The 18317-nt window shown below is 40.3% G+C and overlaps 1 protein-coding gene across 1 annotated transcript in view; it reads left to right on the forward strand.

Moving 5' to 3' along the window:
- The first annotated feature begins 5871 nt into the window (after positions 1-5871).
- Positions 5872-18317, forward strand: part of tnmd (tenomodulin) — a 49013-nt gene continuing 36567 nt past the window's right edge. The window contains exons 1-2 of the mRNA XM_049755222.1: positions 5872-6033; positions 9988-10122. Of these exons, the coding sequence (XP_049611179.1) occupies positions 5986-6033; positions 9988-10122 (183 nt within the window). The 5' untranslated portion in view covers positions 5872-5985. The remainder of the gene's footprint in view (positions 6034-9987; positions 10123-18317) is intronic.

Raw genomic sequence — 18317 nt, forward strand, 5'->3', positions numbered from 1 at the left:
CACAGGAATGCCCTTCTTCAAATCCCAAATTGTATTAATTTTTAATCGCATTATAAATTGGCTGGGGAATACAATTATGTAAGTAAATACATCTGTCTCACCAAGCACGAAATTGAGAAAACTCCTCGGCAAGCGGCAAGGTGAGATGTGAGGAAATGACTGTTTAAGCGTGGGATGTGGGCCGATGCGGAGAGGCATGATCCACATTTCTATTCATCGACTTCCTCAATGTGTCAGAGAGAAACTCCTGTGAGATCGGCCTTTGTGATTCTTCTCCAGCACATGTTTGGTCTTCGCCTTGAACATCTGTGATGAAAGGTTGGAATCGATGCCGGAGTATATTAAAAATGTATGGGCAATCTTTCAATCACCCGTTGCGCCTCTCATTCTCTCACCGCCACTATCAGTTCATTTGTCCCGGAGAACTACAAATTGTTATACACACAATAGCAGCAAATCCAAACCAGAGTAAAAAGCGTTATTGCTTTAATAATAAAGTGCTGTCATGGATAGCCAGGATGATTTTCAGGTTTTTGTTCCTCTTCAGACCTTCATATTCTAAGCCTGTGTTCTTGTAAGAATTGGCTTCAAACAGCAGCCTGTTGATACACTACAAATCAACCACAAGCGAGCAAATTGCTAACCAGGTGCACTTCAGCCTACTACTCGACTGACAGCGACACATTCTGGTGGTTCTTAACGGGGAAAGTCATTTCTTTGTTGTTCCATGCAGCCCGATTAGTCGAAGCACATTGTTGTGGTCTTAAACAGGCAAAATCCACCTGTTGTTTTGTTTTTTATACATCTCAGGGGGCGACCATTTTGCTGTCAGCTGAAAATGACATCACATTTGCTCAGGGCACGGGTCACAGCCAAGGTGATCTTCATATTAGTCATTCTAGATACAAGGGGGTGGATGTTTTTATTTATTTATTTTATTTGGTCTTTAAATAGACAAATACATAAACCTGGGGATCAACTACTATAATTAGAATCAATTTGCTGAGGTTTGTATTGCTGGAGTCAAATTAAAGGAAAGGATTCAAAGACATTTGTGAAAGCTAAATGATGTTAGAGAATCTTAAGGTAACCAGAGGGTGAAAACCATGGTTTAAAATGATAAACTTCAATTTTGTTGACATTTCTTAATATTTTAAATATTTTTTAACAACAACACTTGTTCCAAAAGAAGAAACATCTCTAATATGAGGTGTTGACACTAAAAATGTAAAAAAATAAAATAAAATATTTGCTGTAAACGTGAAAGCGAGGTCTTTTATTACCAATAGTGATTCCCTTGCTTATGACACTTGAGAACTGATAGTGTGAGCTGCATGCAATGTTTCCTTTCCTCTGTATGCTGAAATTATCTTATCAACCATAAGAACCATTGTAAAGCATGTTTTGACAGTTAGAATATTACCTGTGGAACCTCAGTGAGTGTGTTGGATTTTTGAAGAGGTATTTTATCACTAGGTGTCAGAACTTAACTTGAAGAACCAAATGTCAACTGGGGAACACCAGTGTAAACTTCCTGCACAAAGCATTTTTCTTCCCCGCTTTTAAAGCAGCATGAGGGAAAATAGTCAACGATGACAGTTGGAGAGTCTCAAATCTTCTTTGTCTAGACCGAGATGGTAAAGGTGACTGGCTTTTCGGGTCGAGCCCATTCCACTCCACCTCTGCTTCCTCTTTAATGAAAGCCTGAGGAGGTGTAGCGGCATTGAGGCAGGAAGCGGATGATTAAATCACACAGGATTACTTGTCATATTTGACCTGAATGGACCCAGAGGAGATAGGGCACAGGTGGGAAACACATAAAACATTCTCAGCTGCGCTCAAGTTGTATCTGTTTTCTAAATTCATACATACCATTTTTATTCATGCAAATCATCTTTTTTTCTGAGTAGCACCAGTTTCCCTTCGTGCCGTAAAGGACTCTTAATGACTGTGCATATGCGGGCCTCTTTATTTCTTTATGAGTGACAGACAGGGAATCTGCCTGAAAAGGAACTTTATTTTCCAGATGGTCACAGAAAGAGAGAAAAATACTTATCGTCTTTGTCTGAGGAAGCAGCATCTGCTTGAAGAACTATTGTTATTATTTGAGGGAACGTCTGTGTTCTTTTTGTAAAGAAAAAGCAAATCAGTGGGTTTCACAACTGGTGATGCAGTTTTAACAAAGCCAATCAAAGCTATCATGTGGAGCACAGAGCTAACAGTGGAACATTTGGAGTGTTGTTTTTGTATGTTCTATGTGTATGTTGGCTTGATAGGGCACACAATCAGTTTATCATTTGTTCTTTGCATTTCCACTAGGCAATCCAAAATCAAAATAGTCACTAATTATTTCATTTGTTTTTTGTTTTTTTTTCAATTTAACTTTACAAAATAGCAGTGCTGTTGAAGTGATTTGCCTTGTGGCTACTAGTCCACCTTGCTGTGTTTTGTGTGGACAGGAATGAGTTCAAAACAATGTGATCAGACAGACAAACAGTAGCTAGGGCAATTGTTGTGTACAACGTCTAAAGAGTAATAGCTTTTTTTATTGGTAGTACAAAGTTGTCTATGTTATACTTATGTGCCTGATGGATCATTCAGATCTTGTTTGTGGTCTGAACTTAGCATAGTGTATCTGTGGTGGATTTCATTTTATACTCCCGTGTGTGATGCATGTGAGAAGCCGGTTCTCATTTATTGTTAATTTTAGGATTAAAAGATTAAAGGGTTTAACACTGGTTCTATTTTATTGACAATTGATCATTTTAAAATGTTCCTTAAAATCTCGCCTATGGAGTGTTATGATGGTACCAGCTAAACCTTGTAAAAGGTAAAAAGGTCCCAAGATGTGCAAGACTGCTGCTGACACCACAAATTTTGAAAGAGAAGTGACTTGATTTACCAAAGCAAAATGTCACAATAATTGGGAAGATTTATATCAATGGGAAAAAGCTGATGAGGTCTCGCCACTATCAGATCTTGACAACTTCGATACGGGCTCAACTAAACGGTTTGCAGCTTGAGCACTTCTCCAAAAGATGGTCATCCTGCAGCAGAATTGACCGAGCATTTCTTCTACTTTCCTAATTAGAGTGTAAAGCACAACTCATGTATAGCACCACCTTTAGGTGACTAGAATCCAAGTAAATGCAAATGTTACTCATTTTATAATAAATCTGTTGAAGCCAAAAGGCTGTTTTAAACACTACCTGTAACGGATTTTGAAGTTCCACATTGACAATACACTGTACCTTGATTTTATTTTTACTTGAACCACAAAACCAAAGATTAGCTTGTGCCCACGCTAAGGAACTTGTTTGGAGATCCAGGGATATACAATATGTTGCTCTTTTCAAAAGATACCTCTCCTAGCATAGGAATGGTAAAGCTGCCGAGTAGAACGTTTATTGTTTTCTTTGTATTATTATTATCCATCCATCCATCCATTTTCTGAACCGCTTAGTCCCCACGGGGGTCGCGGGCGTGCTGGAGCCTATCCCAGCCGTCATCGGGCAGTAGGCGGGGGACACCCTGAACCGGTTGCCAGCCAATCGCAGGGCACACAGAGACAGACAACCAATCGCACTCACACTCACACCTAGGGACAATTTGGAGTCTTCAATCGGCCTACCAAGCATGTTTTTGGGATGTGGGAGGAAACCGGAGTGCCCGGAGAAAACCCACGCGGGCTCGGGGAGAACATGCAAACTCCACACAGGGAGGGCCGGAGGTGGAATCGAACCCGCACCCTCCTAACTGTGAGATGGACATGCTACCCAGTGCGCCACCGAGCCTATTATTATTATTATTATTATTATTATTATTATTATTATTATTATTATTATTATTATTATTATTATACAATAGGGATGTTGTCATTCTGTGATTATTTTCCTTTTTTTTGCTAAATCTAAATCCTGGCTGCTGCTAGTATACAAACTTACAAACATACAAACATACAAAGCCAAAAGGAAGTATCAGATGATTATGATTTACTTATTTACATTTGGAATAATTTCTCCGGCGGCTCGGTGACGCACTGGTTAGCACGTCCACCTCACAGTTAGGAGGGTGCGGGTTCGATTCCACTTCCGGCCCTCCCTGTGCGGAATTTGCATGTTCTCCCCGAGCCCGCGTGGGTTTTCTCCGGGCACTCCGGTTTCCTCCCACATCCCAAAAACATGCTTGGTAGGCCGATTGCTCACTCCAAATTGTCCCTAGGTGTGACTGCGTGTGCTAATGGTTGTTTGTCTCTGTGTGCCCTGCGATTGGCTGGCAACCGGTTCAGGGTGTCCCCCGCCTACTGCCCGATGACGGCTGGGATAGGCTCCAGCACGCCCGCGACCCCTGTGGGGACTAAGCGGTTCAGAAAATGGATGGATGGATAATTTCTCCAGCACAAGACTTTTTAAGGTGTTCCACTTTTGCAAGGAGTGCAGCCAATTCAGAAAATTTACGATTGTCTTGCATCAAGAGATTTTCCACATTGTAGCTAAAGGAAAATAAAAGTAAATGTAGGTGTTATCAGATATGATTAATTATACAGTGGGATTATTTTTCTTTTCACACTATGTTGTTTTTTCAGTGTTATTACCCAAGTTATCTACAGGAAGCAGCAGATGCCAAGACAGTATAGCAAGTCAGCAAAGCACGCCTGTCCATGACCTTAATCATATATCATCATGTCACAAGGTCTCAAAGTTTATGAGAGGCTGAGGTAAACAAATGAAATGTTCCTTACACCTTTTTTTTCCTGGCAAAAAATAAATATATAACAGTACGATCACACCTTTTATGGAGTCTCGATGGCATTTTCAACAGCGCATTGGACATATGAGACAAATAACTGGGTATCAGCGGTTGACATTATAAAGCTCGCCAAGAGCTGAATAAAGTTTCAGGATGGCATTATTTGAAGAGCTTCAATCACTTATTCAGCCATCCCCTGAAGGCCTTTATAGCCAGTCCAATAGTTATTGCATTTAAAGAGAAAAAAAAATCATTACTACTCTGAAGTCACAACTTGGTTAAAGGAGAAAATACATATACAGTGGAATCTCAGTGATGACTGTTGTGCTTTTCTGTGGTAGCATTACCAAATAAATAGATAAAATGCCAAATAAACAATAAAACACTCAGGGAGCTCAGGTCTCACAAGATTTGCTGAACAAAAGTACTGGCACACTCTAGTCTGCATCAGAATCATAAAAAAAAACTGTCAATAAATGTCACTGGCATTGACAAATGAACAAAGATACATTCTGATGATCCCTCACAGGACATGTGCCATGTTTCACTGACAATCACTGTGCTAGTGAATCAACAGTTTCACACTAGCAGGTGTACAGAGCTGAGGACAGGCATACCCCGTCTCATTTCTTCGGGTGGATGTATCATGGCAAATCTGGCTGGAAAAACTAAGAACCCTAATGCAGTTTGACTTAAGCCACGGATGCTTCACAGGTACTTGGGCTCCCGGAACTCGTGTACTTGTCAGTTAAGTCGAACCACCTGTGGCTAAACCCAAACTGCTGAAATGTTTTTTGCTTACTGGACCTTAATTTGCCACCTCTTACTAGCAGGCCAAAAGTCAGACGAGCATATGTGTAAAAGAGACATTCTAGTGCCTCCTAGGAGCGTAATAGACTTTAAGATGCATATCAGGGATATCAGATAAATACTCAAAGGGTTTGCCATAAGATAGTGCTTTTATTTCATCCATGCTGTGCGTAATTTCTTCACCAGAGGGCCGCTGGTAGCGTTCCACCTTTGAAAGGAGTGCAGGCATACGGGAGACTTATGCCTTGACTTTTAATGGCTATCACAAATGTTGCAGTAATTCCACTCCGCCTAAGAAGCAACCCTCCCCTCCCAAATTGCCGTGATGGAATGAGGCTGTGACTCTTTTGCTTTGCGGAGAAGAAGGTTGTTTTTTTCCCTCCAAGTTTAGAGGATCGGAACACATTCCTTCTGCAGGCTTGCATCATGGAGGCGAGCAGCCAGTCCAGCAGCCAACAGGTTCTCTTTAATGATGTGAGTATTTTTTTTAATTTATTTTTCAATAGTGGAGGGGAAATTCATTGCATTTGGTATTAACTGTTCTTTTAAAGAAAATATTGTGTTGTATTCAAAAAGCTGATCACCTGTGAACTATTCCAGGAAAAACAAATTAAAATACGGTGGCAGTAGAAGTTCATTATCAAGTGAGAGGGAGAGAGAATGTGATCTTTGAATAAAGTGAAGGCTGCATGTGTCGAAAAAAGAAAGCGTGCCTCGCTCTCTGCTGAGTGCTTTGGGTTTATTCAGAATTTAAAGTTTGAATCCACTTTTTTATTTATATCTAGTATATACTTGTCCCTCACACTATTACTTAGCAAGATGGAAAATTGCATTTTGGCTGTGAAATATGTGCTCTTTTCACCTGTTACAGATCCTCTGCACAATAGAGTAACCTTGAAGTCGTATTAATATTCATGCAAATAACAAAGACATGACTCCCATCAGATTCAAATCCTAAATAAGATGAATAAGTGATGGGGGTGGCTGATTATCATCTCAAATGTATACCTAAGCATTTGACTATGTCTTGGTGTGCCATCTCTGCTTGCTGCTTCTTCTGTTTCCCCGAGTAAGTGATCATTCTTTGCACAGCAACAGCGGGGGGGCCGCAGGCGCTATTCTCCTCATAGCTCTTGCCTTATTCTGAACTCCAAAACCTTTAAAACAATAGCTGACAGGGGGGCTGCGCACTCTCACACCACTCAGTCGGTCGCCATCGCTGCCTTTTCTGCAACTCTTCTCTCGAGCCCCACTATGTCTCTTGATTCCGAAACAGCAGACAGTTAAGTTTCCACTGGGCTCAGAGCTTATGCAAGGTGCCCCAGGAGAGTCGTACGCTCCCCAGCAGGCCCCACTTTGAAGTACCTCACGTTTTATGGTCACTGTCACTGACGTGTCACATCCGTGGAATGCATTAATGGCAAATACATTCGTGCTCTTACCAAAGTCATGCAGTGTAAGTAGAAAGAGAAAACTTTATTCATATTCACTGCTGCTCTCCTTGCTACTGTTCTCCCAAACAGTAAAACTGGTAGTACAGCAAATTAAAGAGTACTTGTTTTTTAAGAGGCGTACATTACTGTAAAACACTTGAGGTTCAACACAATCCATTTCATTTGGATTTAGACAGAGTCCAAAAGTACTTACACACTGTATGTTGAAGAACAAATACTTTTGTTAAAAAAGTAGAAGTACTGAGTCAACTCCTTTAATTGCATTAAAGTAAAGAAGTACGGACATTGAAAAAACAAGGAACAAGCTGGTGATAAAGTAAAAAGTAGAAAATATTGATATATTTTGAAGGAAAAATTAAACAATTTTAAGAAAAACAAAAACTCAAGTCAAGTACAGGTAACTGAAATATATTAGTTTAGTAACTAAGAATGTTTACGTCTTCCTATATCTGCAAATGGAAGTAGAAATCATATATTCAACGGTTGGTGCATTCAATAGAGGGTGCTAGGGTGCAAAAAAAGTCGGAAACGTACACAAATAAAATAATGAAAGTGAAGTATTATGTGAAAAATATTTCAAAATATAGGAATATCTGTTTTTAGATCAGTCGTTCCCTCTTGTTGCATGTTGTGTACAAAGGCTATCACTAGTAAAAAGATAATACAACGAATGTCATTAATTGGGAGTAGTGCCCCATCCCCCAGCAAGCCCACACAAACAATTTAATCAAATATCTATGTAATTAAGGGGCAAATTCTCCCGTGTGCTTAAATAAAATAAAAAGCACACTATAGCGCACCTTTTTGGCTGTGCAGTCTCCCATCAACGTAAGTGTGTCACCCTTGAGAAACGTACACACTTCGGGTTCAGGCGTTCCTTGAAATCTGCCAGTGTGCTCATTCTCCCAACGACAAGCATCTTTTTGTCTTCTGTGCTCAAGAGGCTGTACTAATGTGTCGCGCCCCCCGAATGTGAAACATCATATTTCACATTTTTTAATCGTTTCACATCCCTTGAGAGCAAGACTCGGCTGATTTGTAGTAATGGTGTATGGATGGGCTGGGAAGCATACCTGTCGCATCTACGCTCATCGACTGCCCAATGGCTGCATATTGTCGAGTACATTACAATGTTGGCAGAAGGTCGACATTTTATCATTGTTCAAAACAAAGATCAATGTCAGAAGACTTTTGTCTTCACCCGTGAGGACCATTTCCACATGCCGATGGTACTGAGAGCTGAAGTGCAGGTCACAAACAATACAATAATTGCAATAATGGGCCTTGAGTTATAGATTTTTGTATTTGAGGCACCACGCATGCAGGGCGTTGCTTGGCAACATTGTCTCCTCAGCATTCCGTTATGAGCATGGTATTTTGATTAAATTGCTTGTACTGGGTTTATTAAAAAGTGAATGCAAAAACCACACGCTCCTTTACAGCGGCATATATAGATGAGTCACGTGCACGCCACTGGCAAAGATAACTTCTGGATCTACTACGCAAGTTAATTTCATAATCAAAATGTGACAAATTTTCAAAACGGATCTGGATAAAACTCCATGATCCGGTAATTAGGGCTGCCATTGGAATTAACTGAATCACGCGCCTTTGGTGGTTGTGCACAAATTATGCAGGTCACACATGGTGGAGCTGTCCGAATGTCTGAATGGATGAATTGCAACACCTTGAAAGTGTGCAATAAAAGGAACGTAAGAAAAGCATGAATGGGATGCCCGAGAGTGCATTACGAATGTGTCTTTTTGTAATCAAAAGAAGTCAGGCGGTTGTCCAGCCCACTTCAGCTGAACAGTCACAATACAAAGTGCAAATGAGAAGCTTTCATTTTTTCCCTACAGAAAGTCTGCTGGAACAAAAGCTTGCCTTTATTAATTTGTGCTGTCAGGCTCAAGGAATCGCTGAAAGTGGGCAGAGTAAAATTAAATTTGAGAGAAAAAAAATAAATTAATAATTGTAACCTTTCCGTTGAACTTGTTGCAGTCCCCTCATCCGTGTGGTCTGCTCAAGCAGGGTAGCAATAGTTTAGTCTTCAGGAGGTATAAATAGTGGATAAATCCTGTAGCATGCCACAGTCAAAAAGGTCATTTGTTATTTTAATGTCGATGTGAGAAAAGAAGAGAGCCAGAAGAAAAGAGGTTTTATAGTGACTTTGAAGTTAAAGCTCCAGATTGTAGCTGCTCACCTTTGCGTCATGGTTTTCGACATGCACATTATAAGATAAATTGGTCGATGTGTGCTTAGATGTGCCCATTTCCTTTTTAATGAATGAAACTAAAAGGACTGGCAAAGGGTCAAAATTGTTGCCATCTCTTGGAATGCAATGTTTTGAAATTAAAAGATCATATCAGCAAATATAACCTGGCCATGTGCTGTATCAACTAATTAATCCCCTAATATGGAGTTGCTGACAACTTTGCTGGGGGACCACCACTGTGAAATCATTTAAACAAAGCAACCCCAAGACCCCAGAAAACTTTAACTCCTCTACTTGGGGCAGCATCTCAACACTTTACTTGCATCTCAAATGTTTTCCACTCTGTTGTTTACTTCAGATCACAGCTTTATGAAACAAAAAGAACCATATCATCTGAAAAGGCTCAATAGAACGCGTTCTTTAGTTTGACATCATACGGATTTTAAATGCTATATCATTTATCAAGTATACGCTTAAAATGTGGGGATTTTATATCCTCATTTTGCATTTGAAGACAAATCAAAATAGGTCTGACTAAAGCTGCTTTTGGTAGGTCTGTCAGAACATGGCATGTCATTTCACAAACTGACCTCAAGAGTTTTGTCTTTTCCCAAATTATCATATGGTAGTGACCTAAAAGTTTGCCTTGGAAATATTTTTATTATACTTTTTTTTTTTCACAAGCTGTTTTGCCTCCTTTGACTCCCCCCAAAAAAGAGAGCAAAAAAACGATACTGATGTCAATCTCACCAATTACAGGTTGAGGCAGCTAAAGGGAAGAAGGCCAAGTACCGCATCTACCAACGCGTGGGCCTGGTTCTGGTGTTTGTCTTCCTCCTTTTGGGTCTCTGCATTTTCAGCTTGGCATATCTGTGGAGCCCCACTCTGGGAAAAGTAAGATGCATTTTACTTTATGTCATCAATTTCTGTATTGTTAGATGCAAAACAGAATCAAGCAATGAAGAGAAATGCAGTTTTAATGAAAATTTGTACTGAGGACATCAGCAGCACACGAACCACCTGTAAAGTGTCAGGTATTTTAAAATACTATTTGGATATTTGTTTAATTTCAGCTCTCTGTCACTTTAATGCCCTCTGAGTCCAATGAAGAGTATGTCTGTGTATATGTCTAACAACAAACTGAATCCATGTTTGCAGTCCATGTTTGAAAGGATTGCCATTGTCACTACATTTGGTAAATGGTGTCAAGATGAAAGTGAGATGAAATCCCGCTTCCATTACACAAAAATCACACAGGTTGCATCAAAGAATAACTACATAAGTACTGTGCGGTGTCACACTGTAGTCAAGCAATCTTGTGGAGGTTTTGCTGGTGAAATTTCAGCCCGTTGCGTTTATCAAATTTTTGATCACACTCTCAACGTCTTCGTCTAATGGAAGAAGCTCACCAGAATGCCTGCAGCAAGACGCGGACCCCATGGCAATGTAATCGGGATAAACTCTTGTCCTGGCAATTTATCTTCCAAAATCCAATCCAATCATACTTGATGGAGAACATTTTCACTCGGCTGCTTTCCCCACAATATTCCCAAGGTGCCAGAAAAAGCGTATTTGCCTAAACTAAAAGGAAAACAAATCAATAAGGTGACATCCAAAATGTGTGATACATTGTAAGCACACTTGGAGGGAAAATAATTGAAACTATATGACGGTTCGAGGCTTGCTCATACATGTTGAACGTATTTTAAAGGCCATTTCTGAGGAGGTTCACATATAATGCCCTTCACTGTAGACAGTATCATTCCTCTTTAAATTCACCTAAAGATGCAAAAGTCACCTCAAAGCTCAAATTAAATCAGGTTCATTTTTCACTTCCAGTGTCGACAGTGTTGTCCACATTCCCTCCTTTCAACATATCACCTTTGAGAAATTTCCTTTGTCCTTGTTAAATGTTTCATGCTGCAGGTAGAGCAGTCATTATTTCCACTTTAATAAGCTGTGATCGTCCTCACAAGGCACCAAAATGTGTTGATGGCAGAGAACCCCAGGTTTTGCCATAATGGGGTCTTTGGGGAAAGACTACCTCTCTGTCCTCCTCATCAATGGGGCGACATGGAGCCAATTTGAGGAGAAACACCAGTCTGTTCCACCTGATGGACAGGTGCTTCTCACATTCAGCGAAAACACAACCCCACGCAAACCTCTGTGAAGGCCAAAGGTGAAGCAATAGATTCACAACCAGACAGACGGACGGATGGATGGATGGTCTGAGACATTCTGCCAGATGGTTCTAGTGCAAGACTGTAGTGGTCAGCACCTTGTTTGGTAGGCAGAGTAGGGGGGTGCGGGCGTGGAGCAAAAACCATCATTTGACAGTTAATGGCAAACATGAAGTGACTATAGTGACTTTAGGGGATATATAAACTCAGAGTTCAGTGTTTAAATCCTCAGAGTTAAGTACGCAATGGTTTTCAAAGATCTTTTCTAACGTCCCTTTAGACCTATGATAAGTGAGGGTGTGTTCATGTTCACACTTTATTTTGATGAGCAAAAAAACAGGCAAACTGAGACTGTTTTAAGGCGAAAATTCCCGTGTGTTTTAGGTCTGTTCATCTGAAATATGAACACAGTGCAAATGAAAAACATCTGAACACACCAATACCAGAAAAACAAGATGGGTCTGCAGTAAAAGGTTAACATTTGAAGCTGACTTTGGCGTTATTCAGTTGATCTGAACAACTTGAATCTGCACTTTTGGGCACTAGAATCAGTTGAATAGAAACCGTCCAAAGAAAAGTTCCAGTTTATACAAAATTGAGTTTCAATACATCCTCCCAAATTCATGAAGAATTTCTAACTATGCAGCCATTCTATTTTATTTAGGTACATACAGTGGGGCAAAAAAGCATTTAGTCACCCACCAATTGTGCAGGTTCTCCCACTCTCGAGGAGATCTGCATGGAGGAATGGGTCAAAATACCAGCAACAGTGTGTGACAACCTTGTGAAGACTTACAGAAAATGTTTGACCTCTGTTATTGCCAACAAAGAGTATATAACAAAGAATTAATATGAACTTTTTTTATTGACCAAATACTTATTTTCCACCATAATTCGCAAATAAATTCCTTAAAAATCAGACAATGTGATTTTCCGGATTTTTTTTCCGCTTTTGTCTCTCATAGTTGAAGTGTACTTATGATGAAAATTACATGCATCTCTCATCTTGTAAATGGGAGAACTTGCACAACTGGTAGCTGACTTAATTATTTTTTTCCCCACTGGAGGTGCTCAAAATCACAAATCATTTACTACAAATCTGCCATGTTCATGTAATATTTGTTGCTACTTTTGGTCATTCTTTTTGGCTGTGTGATCAGAATGCAATATGTCTGTCTCTGCAAGAGACAAAAGAGAGCATAAATCAGTTCAGACAGCTGATGTCACGACTCACTCGGCAAACATTTGCTTACAATGAGCAGCCTTAGAGTGTCCAACCCAGGGGCAAATGTCTTTTTGTTGAAAGAATACAAACCGCAATGTCCTTGCATTCGCCATGCAAACGCTGGCGGGCTGAAACTCACTACCAGCTCAAAGTCATCTCAGAAGCTAGCTTCTCCCATTCTATTTCAAACAGGACAGTGGTGCTGACCACCTACGTATAATGTTTCCCAACTTGCAAAACACGAGATACAACTTCTCACTTAGTATAATAAAAACAGTGAGCTACAATTAAATTCATCCATCCATCCATTTTCTGAACCGCTTAGTCCCCACGGGGGTCGCGGGCGTGCTGGAGCCTATCCCAGCAGTCATCGGGCAGTAGGCGGGGGACACCCTGAACTGGTTGCCAGCCAATCGCAGGGCACACAGAGACAGACAACCAATCGCACTCGCACTCACACCTAGGGACAATTTGGAGTCTTCAATCGGCCTACCAAGCATGTTTTTGGAATGTGGGAGGAAACCGGAGTGCCCGGAGAAAACCCACGCAGGCCCGGGGAGAACATGCAAACTCCACACAGGGAGGTGGAATCGAACCCGCACCCTCCTAACTGTGAGGCGGACGTGCTACCATAAAAACTGGTAATGATATTAAGGTGTTGGTAACGTACTAAGTGTTAGATGGTAAGAAATGTTCAACATAAGCCAAGTATCCACTCCTTACTTTCTGTATATCACTGGAAGGCAGCATATTCATCAGAGCGAAGTCAGTTTGAGGTGGCGGGGATTGGGTGGGGCAAGCAAACCATTTTTGATGCAGGCAGTGTGCGCTGTAATTTTGCTATTAAAATACTGCATTTCAAGGAAGTACTAGATGTTAATACGCTTCAGTAACTTATTTGAAAAAGGACATACATTATATAAAAACATCAACAATCTCAAACAGATTTTAAGGGGGCCGAGATTCAATTTAGGGGTGTTTGCGCCCACATACCACTGCCCAGAAAATTTGCTAGAAACGCCCATGGAACATTGGTCAACCTAAAAATACAATTTTACTTTACAATAAAACTACTGGAGTCTGGAAAAAAACACTCATTAGGAAAAAGTAACTTTTAGCATTTTCTATAGCATAGGAGATTGTTTAGGACCACAAGACTACACACTGGACTGCTTGCAGGACAATCATAGATCACAGGCAAAAAGCAAATCCATATAATCAAAAGAATCTTACCACAGTGTAGTCAGAATATGGATGAATAATGGTAAAAATTACTGATCAGTGATATAATTTACCACATACTGTACACATATTACTGATCAGTCCAGATCACAACAGCAGCTCACCAAGATATCGCATAATGTACGCACAGCATTGTACGTATGTCGAAAGCCAGGCTGGTAATTTGCTTGGTGTGTTCTATCTCAATATGACAGGAGAACCACCTGGGACCTTCTTTTAATTACCTGTAAACATATGTTGTTACACAAGCTTTGGGAAGATTCCGCCATCTTCCCTGTGCCCGTGTGCGTTGGAGTGTACGCGTGTCGGGCTTGTGCAGTCTCCATTGCGTCAGTGTGCGTTGTGTTTGCATTCTCTTTTGGCTTATGGCAAATTTTCTGTTTGCTATGTGCTCATTATTGTTCTGGGCCGCAAGTCTCGCTGGGGGATTCCGCCTGCTTGTAAATCCATTCTCTGTTATTACTGGTTTACAGCATCACCCTTTGAAAATTAAGACTGAGAAAAATGAGAATTGAGTGAGGAAAATGCTTTAGAAAATGAACTAATGCAAGGTTAATGCCACAGCTGCCCAAGGTAAATTCTGTACACTAGCATCAAGAAGCTGTTTCATTGAAATGAATGTTATCTGATAACGCCATGTATTGGGTTAAAAAAGTCGGCACAACTGGTAAACACACATTCCAAAACATGCTCCTGCCACTCACTCAATGTGTGCTGTGAAAAGTCTCCAGCATATCTCCAACCATAATGACGACAATAAAAAAGGAATGGATAGACTCACTGCTATCCTTTATTTATTTCGGACTCCAAAAAAAAATTGTTCATTAGCAGTGAGCCGCCTCGAAATTGGTTGCAAAAAGGTGCATTCAGTTTTAAAATCATTCCAAATGTGTAAACTCGTTTGTATTAAAATAGTCCACATTAAAGCACTTAACGGTGCTGGATAGTTTCTTCCCGTTTTCATTTCAGGTGGTGTAAATAAGGGGGAAAAAATGTTATAAATAATCAATTTGTTAAGCATGTAATGTGTGAGGCCACACATTATAAATCAAGATTTTCATATGAGATGTGATCCTGTTATTTTTATTTCATGAATCACTTTGAAAGGGATTATCTGCAAACGGGCAGCCAGGCTAGGAGTAATTGCAGACCTCATTGGTGCTGCCAGGTTGTATGACAAAAAAAAAAATAATTCAGGATTACACAAATGTGAGGCAACTGCACCATTAAATATATCAAATGAAAATTGCATTACTCATCCTGTTCCATGGTAATTGCTAGTTTCTCCCTGATGGTTTCGTAAAGGCCTCACTGTCGGGATCGCCTGGTGCAATGAGTATTGCTTCTCCAACTGTCACACATACCTGTCTTTCAAGGCTTGGACCATCAACACCCCCCGACCTGTTTCTTTTATTTATTTATTGTAAGTTGTGTCCCTTTCTGACCCCTTGGTGTCCAAATGTCAACATGTAACCAGTGCTGAGGGACGTTACTTGACGTGATTCGGGCAATGCGTATTTTTGCCGTGTTTGTCTACCAAGTGTTACAGAATTCATTCACATTCATGACGGGTCATGTGGAAATGATGTGTTCTCTCTGGGGATAGCAGTTTCTTCACCAAACCCAAAATGTGTATTAGAGTAATTGAAGACTGTAGGAGTCGCTGTTTAGCCACTGTGATATTTGGCTAACAATATAATGATAGAGCAAATTTTGCTGTAATTGAAAAGAGAATATTATGCAGTAATTAAAATCATAACATTATATAACGGGAAAAAAAGTATAAAATGTCAGATTATGTTCAAAGTACAGTTTAAAATCCAAATCATAAATACAATTTGCTCCTTGGGCCAAAAATTACAAAATTACACTAGGAATGCAGCAGGTGAATCTTGCAGTATTGAAGTAGCCACACACAGTTTTGCTTTTCAATGTGTTTATGTGAGGCGCGATTTGCAAATACTGCCTCACAAACAACAATGCAAAATCGCTTAATTTGATCCTTGAACTCAATAGCTATCTGTCCAGGATTTAGAGAAATTAAGTTCCAGGATGTCTCCTAGACCCATGCAAAGGAACTGCATACATAAAATTGATGGATGGAAGACAAGGGAGCATTTGGTAGGATAAGGCGTTTTAACAAAAAAAACACTCGTCTGTTTGCTTCTGAGTCTGATTAAACACATAAAGCTAAATTGTTCATTAGCAGGCAAATGTCCACTCGTATTTCACCCCGAACACCACACTTCCTTCATAGATGATGCATTAGCCTTTTACACCGGGAAGTCAGGATGACTTGGGGAGAGGGGGGAGTGCAAGCAGGAGAGAACAAAGGGAGTTTGTTTTAAATTGTTGCTCGTGGAGTGCCTGAGGTGGGAATGCTTGATTGTTGGTGGCTGCAACAGCAGAGCGTGACAGAACTGCAAAGCCCACCGTCAGGTGTTTATTGTGCCGCACAGCTGGGATGTGTTTTTTTTTTTTTTTTTTACCCTGCTTTCCCTGAAAGCATCATTTACGCCTTGAAAATTATGCATCTTAATTAGCAACCCTTCATTTTGCTCAGATCGTAGTATGTTGTATGTACAGCGTGTTGGAGGCAGTAGTGTGGTTGATAAACACAAAAGCTCTGTTTTCTCTCTCCTCCTCATCTTACCACTTCCACGGCCAAGCAAGACTCCACTGCTCTGTTGTACAATTTACAATGTGATTGAGCTTTCACATTCACTTTCACTCGCCCGGTAAGTCAGCGGCGCTTGTCTCTGCGGACACCAGCACATTACCAAACAGGCTGCACACAAAAAATGGGCACACTGGAAATGCGCCATTGAGCTTCTCCTTCTCTGAGAAATGTGTGGTGGGGTGGCAATGCAGAAATTTTTAAGGCCTAATGGATGATTAAATCTCTATCCTGAAAATAGGCCAATTAGTCACCTCACTCAATATGCAAGAAGAGAAGCGGCATCTAAATCATCACCGCAGGTCTCTGTCTGGTACTCAATCTGACACCTCATGAAAAATAACCACAGCTCATTAGCCTGTTAATGTGAGAAAAATTGTTGCAGCTCCAAAGACTAGAATTTTAATGACATGTAGAAGTATTACTACCACACTGAAACAAAGTTTATCACACTTTTTAAGTCATTATTTTGAAACCAAAGAAATAGGAATAAGTAAACTAGATATACAGTATGTGTTATTGCAACAATTAATCTATTCTAAGCATGCTTTGGTCTGGATGATTGGATGTTTACAATACTTAATGAGACGGAGGAAAAATTAACTTACACTTTTACAATAAGGGAAGAGCGTGAAAATGAGATGAAAATTTGAAATTTAAGCATCATCCCTGCAGATTTATGTAGATTTATATTGGATGCATTGAGCGCAGCATAAACTTGATGATTCCCAATGTGTCCTTAAAAAGTCATGAATACTGGACTTTACCTCTGCAAAGAGCGATAGATATGAATCCTAATGTTTGTGTGTAACTAAGCATCTTTTTATTGCTACACATAATCTCCAACGTTGTTATTCCAATGCTAATGTTGGCACTGCCCTCAAATGGCCAAAGATGAGCAACTGCAGTTTGAATTAAAACAAAAACAACTCTTATTTTGTTCATTCTGTTGAATGTTAGACAATCACATTGGCTGTTTTTCTGTTGTGAAAAAATGACGAAGCGCACGGCACTCCTCTTCAGTTACACAAGAGGTCTCTGACTCCTCTGAGCATAGAGCATCCTCTGGGCTTTTGTCTCTTGCTGAGATAATTTGGGGCTCATTAGCTGCCTGACAGGAACAAACAATAGCCTAGGTGAAATGTTGCAGGGTTTAATTAACAACAACACTGTAATAAAGCAGACATTAATATCAAGCACCCGCTGTCGAGCAGGATTAGGATTTGAAACTTTTAAAGACTTCTAGGCCTAAATTATCATCATCTTAATCACAGATTTGGTGATTAATGGTCAGATATTTGTTGGGTAACTGCAACTGTTGGGCTAGACTTGGTGGTAATTGAGAGGAGTATTCGGACGATGTCTTTACAACGCTATAGTCATGCCTGACCTTTCCCCAGGGCGTATTCACCAACCTTTCCCCTTAGTGGTGCTCTTATCTCCTGGAGTAAATTGTACTTCAGTAAATTGAATCTAGCAGCTGTAATTTATCTGTTGTACTTTACAGTGGCTCTGTACGTCTTGTGAAGCACTTTATGCCTCTTCTTTGCACTGCTAGGTACATTGCTGTGCTCTGATGCTTTTGCATTGGCAAAAGTAGGCACCACAAAATGGGTCCAAAGCAAGCCAGGTCCATGCCACGCACAGCGGTGATGTAAACAACTGTTTGGTCGAACAGATCTTCATCGCCATATCGTTTGACATTGCAGGGCTATAAAATAATGTATGTTCATCTATCTGCGCTGTAACATTTAGTGACAGGCAG

Source organism: Syngnathus scovelli, chromosome 1 (assembly GCF_024217435.2).
Source record: "Syngnathus scovelli strain Florida chromosome 1, RoL_Ssco_1.2, whole genome shotgun sequence".
NCBI lineage: Eukaryota > Metazoa > Chordata > Actinopteri > Syngnathiformes > Syngnathidae > Syngnathus > Syngnathus scovelli.